Below are 18,520 nucleotides of genomic sequence, written 5' to 3'. Positions count from 1 at the left end.
CTAATGGGTTACCAGGAAGTGGAGTCTATTTGGAGGAAGTAGGTCACTGGAGGAATGCCTTTAAAGGGGATCACTTGTCCCCACCCCCTTCCTTTCTCCTCAGGCTCTTGTCTAGCCCCCCATTTCTATGATGCCATAAGATGAGCAGCTTTTCTTTGCCATACCCTTTAGTTACAATGTTTCTGACTTATAGTCTGCCAACCATGGACTGAGACCCCACCCAACCAGGAACCAAAATAAACCTTTCCTCCCTTAAATCCTGTATGTCAGGTATTTTGTCTGAGCAATGGAAAAGCTGACTAACACACAGAGAAAGTAAAAAGAGAAAAACTCCCCTCACTGACTCCTGCGAACTCATGATCAAGAAGTTAAAAGGATGTACACAAACTCAAGGAGCTTGCACAACTAATCTAGCAAGTGAACAGAAGACAGGACTCCAGTCACGTGTCAGGACACTCAGAATCTCTTCTGAGGACCAGGCATATTTCCCAAACCCTGAATGCCATAGCGAGTGCATATCCACCAATGACAGACCTGTTTTTCTCTAGTTAAAAATATTTCCTGAAGGCCAATGATCAAAAATATAAAAACTAAGGTATGAAAAAAAAAAATCCAGTTCCTCTAGCAAAGCCCAAGTTCAAATACAATTAGCAGACTACCATACCTATTATAGCTATGTTTCTGGGGGAGAGGGGTACATTTGGTCTTTTTTTTTCCGGTACCTGGAATTGAACTCATGACCTTGCACTTGCCAGGCAGATGCTGTGCCACTGAGCTAAATCCCCAGTCCCTGTACATTTGGTCTTATAATGGCAAAATTCACTGAAAAAGAAATTCCCATAACACCATGACTCAAACAACCTTCCTGGGTACTCTGCAAAAAGCATTGTTCCATGGAGACCAAGAATATGGTGACATTTGGTGCTCCTCTATCAGAGTGTGAATACCACCCATGTTCTCCTTTCAGCTCCCAAAATAAAAATATTCTCATGCACGGAGCACAATAGCCCAGGCTACAGCCACTCCTCATCATGTGAGTCTCTCCAGCCCTCGCCTTCTGGTGTGTTTGAAGGCGCCTCTCCCAGAATCCCACATCCTTCAGAATTCATCTTCTGCACCTTGGAGTCAAGACAGAAAGAACCAGAATGGGTGGCCATAACCACGGAGAGCCTGAAGCCATCAAAGATTTAAGATGAGGGCAAAACTCTCGCCCATGTGGCACAGACCAACAGAGTGGTGGAGGAGACCCTTTCAGCAGGAAGTGGCATTAATCAGCCTTTTTATGCACACACACACATGCTGGCTTCACACATTCAAAAAATAGACCCAGGCTAAGCAAGGGGCCTATTTTAGCACTTTCTTGTAAAAACTAGATAGACAGACTCTCTCCTTTCTAACAGTAACCCTGGCCCTCACATACTTGCTGATTTCAGTTATTCAAGCCTTAAGAATGAAACAGCAATGTGCAAAGTTCTCTGAAAAGCACTAAAAATAAAACCAGACAACTTTCCCTCTCACAAGAAGTATGGAGCACCAGGGAATCAATGCATCTCATAATTAATAGGCACGCCTGCAGAAAATTTCTCTTCGTAATTGTGGCCACTGGGCTGCTGTGGAAAAAAAGGTCCCCAGGTCCACTTGTTGAACAAACGATTAAATGAGTGGCCAAAGTCAGGAAGAGTGAATACTCGGCAAACATGAGCTTTTCCACCTGGCACACGTTAGCCACCGAATAGCAAGACTGGCACGGGGCCAAGGACACGCTTGCCAAGGAGTCTAGAAGTCTCTGACAGCCACTGCAGACCCAGCGCTGGGAAAGCTCCCCAAACAAAAGCCGGCCACCGAGTTCAACAACTGGCTTGCCACGGTACCATATGTTCCACAATATTGTCCTGCGCAACGCCGGGCCTGTCGTCAGCATCTCGCGTGCCGCACAGCTGTCAGCATGGGAGCTGTCCTATCATTATTTTCACTGTTTTATGACTTTTCTGGGAATTCAAATCAGTGTAACCGCGCTTGATGCGCCGGGTGAAAAATGGCATCACCCTCCCCCTCCTCCTTCAACCTAATGAATTGCCTTTTTTCATATCAAAGAGTAATGAGCACCAAACCACGTAATATTTATTCATGGAACAAAAGACCCGGGAGTGGGGTGGAGGGGGAGGGCAGAAGCTGCGCCGGGTGTGCACAGAAGAAAAGCTGGATATCGCAAGGAGCTCCTTGCTGATTCCTGGCGACACTGGGTTGGATTCACAGGCCAAACTTTCGGGTTCCCCTCTTCTTCCCTGGAAGGCACCCCCATCCTGCTCCACTCAGTTTCAAGCACTTCCTCAGTCAGTGCTTGAAGACCCTGCTGTCCAGCGTTACCAGGAACCAAAGATAACTGGTATGGTACACTTAATTGTGAACAGTCTGAACATTTTCCTTCTCAGTGAAATTCTCCTAAAAAGCCTCCCCTTCTCTCTTCTGAGCAGTAAACCAGTACCTTCTAGAATGTTCTAGCTAGATCCCTTTCCTCCCCTTTCTCCTGTATCATCATGATCTTCATTGTGGATGAGGGCATGCTTTGGCTTAGGGAGGAGGAGCCATAGAAATACTGGTGATGCTGGCTTCAGTGGTGCCTAGCCAAGAATCCCAGCTGCTCAGCAGGCTGGGAATGTAGCTCAGTGGTAGAGCACTTGCCTACACATGGGAGGACCTGGGTCCCATGCCAAGTACCACAAAAAAAAGAGAAGGGGCATTGGGAGAAAGAGAAAGAAAAAAGAAATACATAGTGGTGATACTACAGCGTTGTTTACCTTGGATGACATGAATTTACCCCTACGTACTTTCTACCTTAATCAAGCTCTCATTTGATCTACAAATTTTCATACTAATCCAAAAAAAAAAAATAGAAAATAGTAAACGATAGTAGGGTTATCCAACCTCTTGTTAATCTTTTTCTCTGTTTCACCCTCCAAGGGGCAGGATGAAGCACTAAATCAAGTTACTGTCTCTTACCCAGCTACATGAGCTACCACGGTGAAAGCAAAACTAACTTTTGAAGGTAAGGTAGCTATTAAACAAGTTTCCTCGACTATGATACACACTGATGCAAAGAGAAAGGTTAAAGGGCACAGTGAGCAACCTAAGGAATTTAACCCCAGCAGCAAGGTCACTGTTTCTTCTTCCTGTCTTATTACCCGGTGCCTTCAATTTTTTCATTTGAAAGTTGTATTTTGAAAATTAAAACTTTAAAAATTAAAAAGATGTTTTTAAACTACGATATATGTTTAATTTTTGAAAAGTCACAAAAGTAGCCACTTCCTCCTGTAGTCTGTGCTCCCCATATGGATATGAATTTTAACACAGAAGAATTTCTTATCTGGGTAATTTTCCTCAAGCCCAGTAACTTAATCCTTTAAGTGATCCTGTTGCTTCTTCCTCTTACAGTCTCATTGCTGTAAAGTCTGTCAAAGCTAATTATCTCTCCTCGCAAATTTATTGCTCTTTAGTGTATCATAAACACATGTATTACAAAAAGTTGAGGAAAACAAGTGAAGTCTGCATTACACTGTGAAGGAAAAGACCGATATAAATATTCAAAGTATCCACTATCTCTGCTAAGAGAGTAATGAAAATGGCATTACAGAAAGTAGCCAAGAATACCAAAGCCAGCTAGTCCTTGCTCCTCTTCCTTATAAGGAGGTTCCTGCCCCCAGGAGCCAATCCCAGAAACTCCTACACCACCACTTTAGAATCAAGAGAGAAGCAAAGTTCTCAGGTTTGCAATCCTTTGACATTCCAGACCACAGATAAACAGGAGCCTACCAAACCAGTAACACAAACAACCTGGGCCTCTGCGGGGAACAAAGACAGGATTCTCATGAGCACACACCACCATTAATCTTCCTCCCTTGAAACTATTCTTACATATTCCTGAACGCTCCAATTCCAATCTCAATCACAAAATTAAAAGTTAATAAGCCCCTGAATGATTCATATGAGTCCTGTAAATCTAAAGACAGGACCAAACACTAAGCATGCAACATGTCGCTTGAACTTCAATAGCCTGGGTGCCAGATATCCCCGGTCCTGAAATACTGGTTTGTCGCACTTTATCACCCTCAAAATCACCTTTCCATGTTCCTGTTTTCTTGTGGGCTAAAGATGTTTTCCACTCTAACAAATGCAACTCCCTCCCCCAATTTTGAAGCGTGGTTATTTAGTGTCATGACAAACAACATCTTCACATAGTATTCCTTGCATAGGTTCCAAGAATCAGGCAGCATGATATCCAAATCTGAAATCATTGTTTCCACGCTTTATTAAAGAATGTGAACGTGTTTTTAAATACCCAATAGCAGCTGCAAACCATTTAGGAATTCCCAGTTAAACTACAAAATACACTTTCAACTATTTAGCCGGAACAACTCCTAACCTGAGCAAGTCACCTCTTCATACAGACCAGCTCTGTTTACCCAACATAAGAGACTGCCCCAGTAAAGCGCCACTGCAGGACATGAAGAGAGAGAGCACGCTGCCATCTAGGAGGTGCTGATCCACACACACCAGTGTGAGAAAATACCTCAAGTGATTAAAGATAAACACCACCTGCGTGCTGTGCAGTGCAGAGGCGTCCACCATGGTAGCCACACTCTTTCCTCCCAGAGAGGGAGAGAGATCAGACTGAAATACCAGAGTGGATTAGAACTGAAGACAAAAGCAGCCGGGAACAGAAGATGGGCGCTCACAAGAGGAATGGACATCCCCAGTCCCCACCCGACTGGCAACTCTAGCTTTATTATCACTTAGACATTCTAAAGCCCAAACTTAGCATGAACAATTAAAATAGTTTTCTCTCACTTACTTTACTTAATATGCAGGAAATTTTGTTAAATACTGACTGTAAGTCAAAAGTCCTTGGAAGAATATTAACATGAACCCCCAGATACTTCTATTCATTAATTCATAGCCACAGTTACTGAACTGTCTTCCTGCCTATTCTGTCAAAATTAGCCTTGAACTTTTACCACATTTTTAAAAAACAAAACAGGTCTGAAACATCTATTTTTCTAAGTTACATATACATGTATGTGTATATTTAAATCACCATAAAGCAAGATCTTGTTCTAGTCATTTATGATTATGTGTGACAAATTATCTCTAGACTCTATAAAAAACACACACAGAAATGTTTTCCAAAAGAATTAGACATTAGATGTTTATTGCACAAAGCTACAACCTAAATAGCCTTTGGAACACAGTTTCTAATCTAACAGTTATAATCAGATAGCTCTGAAATAACTAGTATTAAGAATGTTTAATAGTCATTTACCCTCCTACAATCAATATGAAAGCAAGGATTGTACTTCCTGAAAACTATGATACAGTCATCTACTGTGTATGTAGGTGAAAAATTATCCTGAAAAGAAAACATTCTAGTGCAAGAAAGAAATAGAATCAAGAAAAATCAGAAGCAAACACAAAAAAGTAAGACAGCACTCCTGGGAGAGACAATCGAGAAGCTAAACTAAACAGTCAAGGAAAAGGTATAGTTTGGAATTTATTGCATTGCATGATCACAGCACCAACTTTAAGAATGTCTCAGTTTATAATACTGGATGGCCTAGGTTCAAGAAAAGGGAAGATGTTTCTTATTTTATGAACACAACCAACTCTTGCTCCTTGTATTAGTTCTCCTATCACTGAGACACAATGCCCCATACCCACAATTTAAAGCAGAAGAGGTTTAATTTGGATCACAGTTTCTGGGGATTCAGTCCAGGGTTGGGCAAACTCTAAGGTTGGAACATCATGGCAGAAGGGTGTGGCAGAGCAAAGCTGCTTAGTTCATTGTGGCTGGAAGGCAGAGCATGGGCGCAGTGCCAGAGAAGAAGAGCCCAGGGACCATATATAGTGGCCAAGGTCACACCTGCATGACCCACACAGACACACACAGATGTGTACCCCAACAATTCCCTAGGTGGGCCTGGGCCAATCCAATCGATAACAATGAAGCTTAATCTCCACACTGTGTAAGCGACTAAAACAAAAAATCGAGTGGTCTTCAGAAGGGAGCCCCTTCCTTAAACCCTGCACTGAGTCCACAGCTGCACTGACTTGGCTGGCCAAAGGTTTTTCTCACTTGGATGCGATGCATACAGCTACATGGCACAGAGTGGCTAATCAGTGTCTTGATCATATGTTGAAGAATAAGGCCTAGTTTACGGAGTCTCTTGGTAGAGAAAGCGTAGGCACCAAGCATTTACCCTTCCACCCTTATTTTGTTCCCTTGGCTCATCCCATTGCCACCTATACCTTGTTAACGGTGGTACTGCCACAGTGGTAAAGGCAAAACGAGGTTGGTTGCAAAGGAGATGAGGAAAGGAAGGAAAAGCAAAGACAGAGCTATGTGAGGCCAGGTGACAGCAAAGCTGGGGCCTTCACTGGTCTCAGCAGGGCCAGTCAAGGACCAGCACCACCGTGTGCTTTAATTTTGGTCCCTGTCCAAGCTGAACTGATGCTCCAATGGCAGGTCAAGCAGGCAAGCACTGCTCCTTGGGAGAACATGGCTATTTAGTAAATGGAGCTGCTTGGACAACCATGCCAAAAAAGAATACTGTGGTCCAGGGAAGGCACAATGATGAAGGAGCCAAGGATACAGATGCTGGAGCCGCACTGCTCCAGGATGGCAACCATATAATTATTGTTACTTCTGTGCAAGGAAGCTGCTATGGCAAAGGTGAAGTAAAACCCTTCTCAGAGGAAGGGCCCTCTGCAGCCCACTTCACACCCGCGAGCAATGAAAACTGATAGGACTTCTCACTGTCTAAACAGATGCTCTTAAGGTAACTGTCAGGCAAGTCCATTTTGATGCATTTTCCACAGTTGGCCACGTCAGCAGGTTGTTATTACCACATTACACAGATGACTGGATTAGTCAGGGTAATTTAACCTGTAGGAAGGGGCAACTCACAGACCTGAGATTTTTATGAGCACTCGAACATGCACCCACAGATACCCCGGGTACTAGACAGCCAGCCAAAATACTTTTTATACATAAAGTGCACCATCAGGCCTGTGCAACAGGAAAGGTAAAGAGGCCTGCAAACTTGTTCAAGGGAAGCAAATGCCCCACTTTCACAGAAGGAAGAGGAGCTGTTTAACCTGGCACCTGATTCAATGGCTTTCTCTTTAGGGCTAGAAAGAGGGAAGATCATTCCTGTGAGATGTGGTATCTGCTAGAGATACACAGCCTTCAAAAACTAATAACTTTCTCTGCAAAAACCAGCACTAGCTACCACAGTTAACAATTTTAAGTCATATTTTTAAGGAAAAACAATTATCATTTACCCTAGAATGGGCTGTAACAAGATTTGGGTGCCATATTAAAGCATGATAGATTAAGAGATTTCTCTGCCAACTTTTTTCTATTTATACATACCACATATAGAAAGAACCCTAAATCTGTGCTGCAGAAATTTTCACATTCATACAAAGGGATATATGTGTAAGAGTGCTGCAACCTTTAATTAACAAAAAAGTGAAAACCTAACTAGACTATCTATCAATAGGGGACTGGTCAATAAATGACGGAATGCTCTAGAGTAGAGTGCTAAATATATAAATACAAAAATCAATATATCTATATATGTATTTATCTATGTATCTCAAGTGGAGGTCTGGGGATGTAGCTCAGTGGTATAGTGAACATATAGGTTGCTTGAGGCCTTGGGCCTACAAAAGAATAAAATAAGATATTTTGAATGGCAAAAAAGTCTATCTTAGAACAGTATATATAATACAATTCCATTTATTCAGAAAAACGAATACATGGTTATATACACTCTATCACATATACTTAAGCAAACAGCAGGTCAGGAGAGATATACACTGAACCATAGTCACTGAGAAGAAAGTTAAGGAGGCAGGGGAATTAAGCCACTTTTTATTCTATTTACTTTCATCTATAATTATTCCATCAACAGAGTTCTTGATATGTACAAGTAGGTCCACCTGGAGTAAGGGGATATAAAAGTGAGTAAAGAGGCAGACTGCCCCTCCTCACCCTTTCCCAGCGTTCCAGCCAACTGAACAACTTTTGCTGGGATACTGCCGCTCATCAAAGCAGCCCATTTCATCTTTGAACAGCTTTAATTTTCATAAAATTGGTTTTTAAAATATATATTACACCAAACCCTGAATTCTAATAACTGCCAACCACTGATTCTAAACTTGTCCTCTTGGGGCCATAAAGAGCACATCTAATCCTTTCTCCATATGACAGCTCTTCACATCCTCTACGGACGCAATCCTACCCCCATCAGACTACACATCTCCAGTTCTTTCCCCAGCTTTGAGTAACGTGGTTTCAAGTCTTCCTTTGTACCTTTCTGCTTGCTTCTTTCTAAATGTCTAATTTCCTCTAAAAGCTTGATGTCAAGTCACAATTGTGGTGCTACAAGTGTCATCTAGCTCTGCCCCCATAACAGAAAAAAAGAAACAGAAAATCACCTGTAATCTGCCCCTTTTATTTTGGCAGTACTGGGACTTGAACCCAGGGCCTTTGGACTGAGCTACATCCCTAGCCCTCTATATTCATTCATTTATTTAAAATTTTAAGACAGGGTCTCAAAATTGGGTCTTAAGTCACTAAGTTGCCAGAGAATCTGCCTAAATCTTATTCTCCACCACTATGCCAACTAATCCTCTCCTCCCCAAAATAACTTTGTGTGAAAATTAATAAAACAAACTTCATTACAGAAAGTAATACTTGCAAGAAGGTCAAAGGACTTAGCACCCCTAGGTTTTTCCTAAGTGTTAGTTTATTAATCGCTTCCACTAACAAAACCACAAATACCATTTCATGAAGCTAATCTGAAGCACGCACTTGTGCCTGGCTGTAGTCCAATGTGAACAAAGATGGCACCTTCCCCACAGAGTTCCCAATGGGTAGAAGAGTGCCCAAGTGCAGCAGGCACTACGTACAGCTCACTAGATCTGCACATTTGCCTGAGTGACGTAAGCCTCCAATTGATCAACTTTTAGTCTGCATTTGGACAGATGGTAACCAACGTGAAATGAAAGTAGTTCATTAAAATATGGTTAGCACTGTACAGCAGACTCTCACACTAGTAACTCACTTAATCCATTAGAAGAAAAGAATGACAACTGTTCACCTTCCTGACCTGAGGGGACAGAGCCCACAATCACAAAGTAAAAGGCAGAAGGTCCCGTGGCCAGCCGGGACAGAGCTAAAGTGAAACATGGGAGTCCTCCAACTTCTCAGCAGCTCTACCTCATCTGAGCTACTTTGCCTTTCTCCAGTCCTTACGTGGCACAAGTGTTTTTAAAAAGCCATGAGTAAATCCATATTGTGCAAATCCATCCTCTATCCTATTTTTAACATTCCATGGGAGGCTCCACAGCCAGGGTTCTCAACAGCAGAAATGATGATGTTGTGGATCAGGTAATTCTTTGTGGTGGGCTCCTTTACCCACTAAAAACCTGCAAATTGTCTTAGACACCCTGTATTGTAACAATCAAAAATGTCAGACATTTCTGGGCTGGAGGTGGGAGTCAAAGTCTCTACCAGTTGAGGATCATAGAATTGAAGAGTCTTCTAGTAATTCCATTCAAATGGCAGCACTAATCACTTAAGAGAGCAATTTTAGGAACACAACTTTTTTTTCAGATACAAGCAACATAGCCCTTAGCGCTTGACAATATGTATTTGAGTTTCAGTGAGGTCTGCAGGCTCAGAACAGACTACTAACCTCTGCAAACTCCCAAGGCACTGTTTACCACGAATAAGCCAAACCAATCATCTCTCTGAGGCCTCTCCCTGTGACATCACGACATGCATCCCAGCAGTGCCTCCACAGTGATCCTTCCCTCCAGCTTCTCTCCCCTTCTAGCTACTTCCGGAAGCTCTCCAGGGTACCCATCCCTTTAGCTTCATTCTCAATCACTGAGCTACTTTTGGCAACTAACAATCAAAGATAGAAAAATAACCAATCACTGCGAGAATAAAGGGCATGGGTAGAGTTTGTCTCTCAGAGCTGTGCCACCCTTTTGAGTCACAGGGACAACCCAGGTTGAAGCCATACAAATGCACCCACAGCACTTTAGTCTTTTCCTTTGGAGGGAAGGAAGCACTGTCAAGACAGGGGTCCTGGAGTTGGAAAAGATGTGTAAGAAGGAAGGAGAGGTGGGCCCCATGCATCCTAAGTGCTTCCCCTGAGGACCTACACAGGGACATGATGAGGGGTGGGTGGTGAATGAACTTGAAACATTACACAACCGCATCCTACCCACTAGGATGGGGTCTTCGGGGGTTAAAAGGAAATTCTGGACGTTGTTAAGTTAAAAATTAAATATTTCACTGAAGCTTTCTACAGTTGTGAAGCCCTTGCTAAAGGAAATGAATGCTAGTTATTAGTATTTTAACGGATTCTACTTCCACATATGGTCATTTCTCACCAAGATGGGAGGTCCAATATAATTAAAAGGAGGTACCTAAATTATTCTTAAAGAATCATTTTCCTCATGTCAGAGGAAATACTACAAGAGGCTTTTGAGATTTTTTATTAAATTCTGCCAAGAACAGAACAGTATGTTTGCCTTAAAAAAAAAAAAAAAAAAACAAACTCAGCCATATTAGTAATTTGCTTTTCCTTTGCATGTGTGCTTGTAGGCCTAACAGAACATGGAGTTTCTTTTCCCAAGTGGGGAAAGGGGAAAAAGCCTCTTCGTTCTTTATCAGATAGAACAGACCTGCAAACAAACAAACAAACAAACAAACAAGTAATTAAAATGTGTGCTCCTTGTCTGATGCTGTCAGTGTGAGCACATAATCGTTAAGTACCGTGTTTATCAAACAGTAAAGCCTCAATTCCATTTTCTGAGTAATTCTGCCCAATCTTATTTCTTTCTTTCTTTAAATTTTCTAAGATTTAAACAAAAAGTATTAAGAAAAATTAATCAGGTCTGGGTGAGAGCTGATTTTCCTGAAGCTGTATTTCCCACTCACAAACGTGACTCATGGATTTTTGGAAAGTGTCCATTTGAAAACTGTGCTGGGGGCTGGGGATTTAGCTCAGTGGCAAAGTGCCTGCCTGGCAAGCACAAGGTCGTGAGTTCGGTTCCTGGTACCGGAGAAAAACCAAAAAAAGAAAACCGTGCTGTATTTTTCACGTAAGCTAAGTGGGGAAGGGGAGGGCCTTAAAACTCCGCAGCAGTCATCTATAATTCAGGTTTCTTCTTGTTGTTGGAGGGGTTTTGTTTGTTTTCCAGATACCCATGTCAAATTAGTTTGTAACAACGGGAAAGTAAAGCTTATTATTTTCCTTAAAATATCACCGGGAAGGTATATATAAGCCTGAAGCCTGGAACTGCTAAGACATCATTGCCATTAAAGGTCTATGTTGAATTAAAAAAATAAAAACACAACTGTCAGCTCCTAAAAAAGTAACTAGTATAATAATGGAAACCTACAAAGAATATACAATGTCAAAGTCTGGAAGGCAAGAGAATGACTTAACATTTTAACTGCTAAGAAGTGCTATAGACATCGTACCAGTACGGTTGATAATCGTAATAAAGGGATGAATAAAATTAAAACTTCAACATATTCTTTATTATGTACACTAAGGAGGGGAACACAAAGTTTAAAATCAAAAATCCATACTAAACCCAAAACGGAATTCTCTCTGCTGGTCTCCTTAGTTATGAGAGCCAGAAGAACCAAAACTAAATTTCTCCTCTTCTTACTTCTTTCCAGTCTTTGGTGAAAGTGCTAGCGATCAGGGGAAGAACCAAAAGGTTGGCAGCAGGAGGGAGAAGGAAAAACAGAACCAGAAGGTATCAGATCTGAAAACTCAGTAATCAGTGTTTGAGTATAGAGTGAAAAAAATGTAAAGCTACTTGAGAGATGTAAAAGGCAGATCTTATGAAAATCCTGAGAGTGAGTCTTAAATATGTTCCTCTTTATGAGAGATGGATGCCTGATTGATTGATTGATTTCACACTTGTCTAGGATGGATATCATGGAAAAAGAATCTGGCCATTCTAAAGTCAAGGGTGCAGCGCAAGACTGCTGATGAACAAACAAAGACCACTCATCAAAAAAATTAGTAAGCGACATCAGATAAAAGATAAGTACTTCAAATATGCCCAAGAATTACTATGCAACATGCAAAATGTTTTATTGAACTAGATCTTTTCTATGGCAATAGCACCAGTATGCATATGGAGGGGGGGGGAGAAAAAGAGAGAAAGAGAAAGAGAGAGAGAGAGAGAAAGAGAGAGAGAGAGAGAGAGGCAGATAGAAATTCCCCCATGTCAACTAAATGGAAGAATTCCACCAGGAAACCTCTTTTAATAGTTGACTATTGATCTCACAGAGGTATTTATAAAATAACTCTACCCTAATGTCTACGATCCTCATCCTTCTTACAGAAGTATAGGGGTGTATCACATAAAATACGTACCCGAACTGTTCATTTCTCTTATATCAGATGGGAGAAAACCTGCAGAAGATTCTAAAGTTTGCCCTTAGATTGTAAAGCAGTCAGGATCGAATGTATCAATTACAGTCTCTGAAACTTGGCTTTCCCTGGGAGGGAGCTCCACCTGAAAAGTTTTTTGGACAGTAAGATTAATGATTCACTGTACTCTTACTTTCTGACTACTGGTTGCCCAGGACTAAATAAAGTGTACCACAACCAAAGAATGTAATAGAATTATATATATCAAAGATTTTTAAAAATGTTTTTTCAAGAATTAAAAGGAAAGACCAACACACACAGAAGATGGAATGAAAGTTCACCAAGTTTTCCACACACTTAAGGCAGGTTACATTTGGGCTATGGGAAGTTTTCGAAAGACAGCTGTCTGCCCCATCACCACAAAAGTACCACAAAAGGATGGGTCAGTGAAAAGGTTATCCCGGAAAGATTTCAAAGTGGATTATAGAATGAGCTTGCCCAAAACACCTAGGAACAGAGCTAGTGAGTTACCTTCAACAGGATAAGAAATGGCAAACCTGACTTATTTATAAGGAAGTGAAGCTCTGGGTAATACACTGACATTTCCTGGACCCATTCCTAAAATGGATCAGAATGTTTTGTTTGGTTGCAGTGGTCTCTGATACTTTTTAATTAATGCATTTATTATCAAGTGAATTTTATGTGATACACCCTTAACAGCAGAGTCATACAGATTTACGTAGCCTGTAAACTGTCTATAAATTAAGCACACTCCAAAAGTTACACTAATACAGTCAAAAAAATTTTGAGATCTATGTGAGTCTCATTCAGGTTGAACAAGATTACCACCATTTTGATTTTGAAAACTAGACCATTGTACATTTGATGTCCTTGAATGATTACACCCTTGTCAAGTTAATCTATATTTGAGCTTGAAAATGAACTTGCCAATTAAAATTTACCTTGGTATTATAACGAGGACTTCAGTTCCAAGCTCAACAAAATGAACCATGTGTCATTCTGCTATCATAAATAATTAAAATTATTTCAGGAAAAGACATTTTTTTCAAGTGAGATTCTTTAATAGGGGAAATCAATAGTAATAGGGGAAATCAATAGTTCTTACCAACAAGTGTTGGGGGAACGCTTGTGCAGAAATGAAGTTGTGGTGGCTGAGGTAGGGATGAGAAGTCACTGATCCTTCTGGAAAGGATCAATGTTATGTTTGGTTGCAGTGCTCTCTGATACTTTTTAATTAATACATTTATTATCGAGTGAATTTTATGTGACACATTCTTAAGAGCAGAGTCATACAGATTCATTCCTTCTAGAAAGTTTCAAATCTAACAAGGTGACCTGCTCCATTGACACAGATGCTGAAAGCCACCCAGCCTGAAAAAGCCTGGAACCAGGGAAGATTTCCACTTCCCCTCACACACTGGGCTTTTGGTTTGCTAGTTGGTTGTTTGGTTCTCATGCCTATGCTTGTAAATACATGAGACAGGAAAACAAATCAAAGGAAGTAAAGCCCTCATTAGAAGGCCTTCTTAACCCAAGCCAGGGAGAAAGAGAATCGATATTTAGTACTCTGGACATATTGGCCCTAAGAAGGTAAACAATAGCAATAAAACAGGAAAAAAACCTATTCAACTTTATTTTTATCATCACCATTATTAGTACCGGGCTGCGGTTGATCACTGTTTTTCTTTAGGGCTTTCCAAATAGCGAGTCCAATCTGAGAACTAAATTTAATTGCTCTGTGCCTCACCGAAGCACAACTATAACCCTGCAGTCAATTCAAGAAAATGAAGATCAACCTTTTCTTTGTAACCTTTTCCTTAAGATGTTATCTCATGTATAGGCAAGTTACAATACTCTTTCAATTCGAAGGATGATATGAATTTTTAAACTATTGTAATCATTTTAAAGGGAATATAACTTTACAGGACGTTACTTTTCTTTCCTATATTAGTACACAGAATTTACACACTTTCGTTCCATTCATCACGTACTTCACACTGGTACCAGTGGGAGATGCACAGGTGAAAGATGAAGCTAAAATATACTCCTGCTCTGTACTTGGCTTTGGCACCTACATCTAGTCAATAAACTAAACTATTGTCACAAAAATTTAGCAAAGTTTTACTTTCAGGCAATCATTTTTCAAGCCCATTTATTATAAATTGGCTAAACTGGAATTTTTGCCGAAATTCAGTTGCATGTCTTCAGCACTATCTTTTTCATTTACAAAAGTGAGCTTTAACTGGGGCTCGCTGCCTCCTACGTAACATCAGGTCGCCAGCTCGCTTCCACCTGCTTGTACCATGGGTCCTCCTTCCAGGGCTAATAGGTTCTGGACGTAACCCAAACACGCAAACTTTTTGGTCGCAAATTATAGTCCTCTCGCTGTGATCTGAAGCGACCCAGTAGTGGGAACGGCTTTTGTTCCAGAGTCGCCCTGCTGACGAGGTGAGCACCTCGACAGTCCTGCATCCCCCAAAAGTCGTGAGACATTCCGTGGGACGGGAAGCCCATTTCCACGCAATCTGTGCACAAACACACGAAGGACAGAGAGGGAGGAGCAAGGATGAAATCCTAAGTGCCTTTCAAATTCTCCTTCTCCCCAAGGTTCACAAAGTGAGTCTCCTGCGTGGAGGGCGCGAGCGGGCGGGGGCCGGGAACCCGGAGAGAAACGGGGACGTGAAGGGTACCCGAGCAGCAGTCCAGCTGCAGGTCCCGCCCCGCCTCCGGGTACAATCAGGAAAGCTACAGTGTGTCAGTGGTTTTCGGCTTCCTGTTTGTAAAGCGAGAAGCTCCCCCCACGACTCTGGGACGGTGGCGCGCTCGCGGCCCGGGGCGCAGGGCCCCTCCCAGCCGGCGGTCCCCGGGCGGAGCGCAGCCAGAGGCGGACAAAGCGCCCCCGCTCCTCCCCAAAGGCTCGGTCCCAGGGCGGCGAGCTGGAGGAGGAGGAAGGGGAGAGGGAGGAGGAAGGGGAGAGGGAGGAGGAAGGGGAGAGGGAGGAGAAAGGGGAGGAGGAAGGCGCAGCCGGCGGGACTGGGCTGGATCGCGCCGAGAAGGGAGGGGAAGGAGGAGGGGCTGGACGGCCGCGGAGAGCCGGGAGGAGGGAAGGATTCTTTAAGCCCAAGATAAACAAATTGTTCCTCTTCTAGTGCGGGGTGGGGGACCGGGAAGCGAGCGTCTCGGCCTCCCTTCCCCTCCCCCTAGCCGGCTCTTTGTCACCGAGCGCCCGGCGAAAGCCACCCTCGGCGCGCGAGGACTCCCAGCCCGGGGACGAGCGCAGCGCAGAAGCTGCACCCTCGGAGGGCTGCCGGATCGCGGCGCGGCGAGCCCGGGTAGCCCGGGAAGCGGGAGGGCAGCCTCCAGCGCGCCCACCGTCCCCACTCCCGGGCTGGAGCCGGCGGCGCGGAGGGGGAGGGCGCACAGACACCTTTCCCCAGCTTCCGCCTCCCCCCGCCCCCAGGAAAGCCAAAGAACCGGAGCGAGGAGATAAGAGAAAGGATTCTACCCTCAGGGTTAGGGGGCGGGAACTGCCCCTTCCTCCCGGAGAAGTTAAGCCATTGGCTGCGCATCCTGCCTCGAACCCACCCACCCAGCCATTTAAGCTTCTTTCACTTCCCTGCTCCTCTCCACTCCTCCGCGCTCATTACACAGGCGCGTAAAGTTGGCGGAGAGCGGGCGGGGGGCGAGGTGGAGGAGCCTTGGTGCCACCAAGTTTAAGAGAAGCCGAGTTGCTTGGCTGGGACTGTGGGCGCCAGCCCGGAGCTCCTGCCCCCTGGTCCTTGACCCTCCCTCCCAGCGCCTCCACCTGCCAGGCTCGCCCGGGTCTCCAGTGGCGAGCGCAGCGCACTCGCGCCCGTCATCCGCGCGCGCTCCCGCGGGCACCCGCGCGTTGCTACCCTCGCTCGTTTCTCACCCACTTCAAAGTTCATTCACAAAACTCTCAGACTTTCTGCGTCCAAAGAGGGTGAGCTCGGGAGAGCAGGCGAGAGGCTTTTCCTCCCTCCGCCTCTCCCATAGGGGTTGAGGGCCTGGTGCCCGCCCTGAATCTGCGACAGCATCAATTTTTCCCTGCACCGAGACGGGTGGGCGAAAGGGGACGGGTCTGGTGAGGGGAGGTGGCGCTGCGAGAGGTGGGGTAGAGAGCCGCGGAGAGGAGGGGCGAGGTTGCAACTCGGGGGTTCACTCTCAAATCCCTATCTAAGCCAGGGAGGGGGGAAAACTTTTCCAGCACCTCACTCCGACGCTCCTCCAGGCTCCCTCCGCCCCTCGCAGTCGTGACTGGCTTCTCCCCGTCTCACCCCCCCCTCCCCAAATCTGACAACCCTGACATTAACAGGTAGCGCCAACGACAGCTTTTTTTTCCCTGAGAAAAGTTGTCGTTAACCCTTCAGTTTCTCCCCACCGTGCAAATCAGACCCCCACGCCCCCATGGAAGAAGCTCCACGCCCCCCCACCGCGCGCGCGCCCCGAGCCCGCTGCCAGTGCGCCCTCACCATGATCAGCGTGTGGTTCCTCTGCTCCGCCGAGGCAGCCTCCGCATCTTGCTGGGGTTTGCTCGCGTGCTGCTGCTTGCCGGTGCCGGCGCCCGATTTCTTGGCCCTCTGCTCCAGGGTCCGCTGGTAGAGGCTCACGGTGTCCCGGCGCTCCAGCTCTAGCTGCTCCACTTGAGCCTGCTGGTACCTGTTCTCGCAGTTGACGTGGTGCCGCCGGCAGCCCTCGATGCGCTGGCGGAGTCGCTCGACCACAGTGCTGTGCTTGGGGACGGCCGCCGAGCTGCCGCCGGGGCCCCCGGAGCCGCCGCCGGCAGAGGGGTGATTGCTACTCGGAGCAGCGGGAGTACTATTGGGAGTATTATTCACACCGATCCCGGCCCCGCCGAGGCTGCTGTTCAGGCTACTGTTGATGCAAATACTACTGCCATTCGCGGCAGCCGCGGGGGCTGCGAAATCCCCCATCCTGCTCCCTGGGCACACTATTTTGGAAGAACTTTTTTTATCCACCCCCCCTATCAGCCTCCTCCTTGGGTCCAAGGATTAAAATAGTTTAAGTGGAACGCGGGGGAGACGCAAGCACATGGATGGAAACAGCGATCCCGACGGGGCGAAAAAAAGGGGGAGAGATTTTGGGGTGGGTTTTTTGTTTCCTTTTTTTTTAAACTGTAAAGCTCGAGGGGGGAAAAAAAGCGGAGGGTGTTATCGGAATACCATCAGACACCTATCAACAAAAAGAATCACAACAAACTGAGCCAGCAGCAAATCGGGTTGCAACTCCAGGGAAGATCCGCTCTTCGCCTGCCTTCTTTTTATAATCCATTATTTTCTAATAAATTCCAGGAGATTTCCGGTGGCTGGCAAGCATTTTCTCCCTACGTCCCGAAAAACACACCCCATATACACACACAAGCATATGCCTCCGGTGCGGACACGCGCGACACACACTCACTCCACACCGCATCGGAAAACGGCAAGCTTGCTTATTGCATTTTCCTTCCACAAAAAAGTTTTGGTGTTTATGCCGCCCCGTGTTCTCAAAGTACTTTGGCTGCTCAGTTGCATTTCACAGGAACCTAGATACCGAATCCTTGGGCTGGGGGAAGTAAACACATGGACAGTCCGAGGCGACTGCAAAAGTAGATCGGTGAAGTCCTTTGCAAAACGCCGCGCGGAGAGCAGCCCCTAACGCTCGGCTGGGCTGCCGCCGCCGCCTCTGCTCCTGCCACCATCACAATGATCAACTGCTCGCCGCCGCCGCCTCCTCCTCCTCGCGCTCCTCCACCTCCTCCTCCTCCTCCATGCCAGCGGAGTGATATCAGGACGCGCGAGCTCAGTAAACACGGCAGCGGCGGCGGCGGCTGGAGGCCGTGAGACAAGCCCGGGGACACGGCGCAAAACCCGGCCCGGACTCTCACCCGGCAGGAGCGGGCGCGGCACCCGGCTCCCCGCCGCCGCCGCCTCGGTCGCCTCGCCCTCCCCCGCTCCCGCGTCCCCAGCCTCCTTACTCCCCGGGCGGAGGAGCCCGAGCTTCCCGAA

General features: G+C 45.3%; 1 protein-coding gene across 2 annotated transcripts in view; it reads right to left on the bottom strand.

Annotated features, from left to right (window-relative positions):
- Maml3 (mastermind-like transcriptional coactivator 3) overlaps positions 1-18,292 on the bottom strand; it is a 407,740-nt gene extending 389,448 nt beyond the window's left edge. For both annotated transcript variants that reach the window (XM_005386678.2, XM_005386679.2), the window contains exon 1: positions 16,985-18,292. In XM_005386678.2, coding sequence (XP_005386735.1) covers positions 16,985-17,446 — 462 coding nt within the window. In that variant the 5' untranslated portion in view covers positions 17,447-18,292. The remainder of the gene's footprint in view (positions 1-16,984) is intronic.
- Positions 18,293-18,520: the final 228 nt, after the last annotated feature.

The sequence above is a fragment of the Chinchilla lanigera genome, unplaced genomic scaffold (assembly GCF_000276665.1).
Source record: "Chinchilla lanigera isolate Chin_1 unplaced genomic scaffold, ChiLan1.0 scaffold00027, whole genome shotgun sequence".
In the NCBI taxonomy this organism is placed as follows: Eukaryota; Metazoa; Chordata; class Mammalia; order Rodentia; family Chinchillidae; genus Chinchilla; species Chinchilla lanigera.
This window is presented reverse-complemented; position numbering and strand designations above follow the sequence as displayed.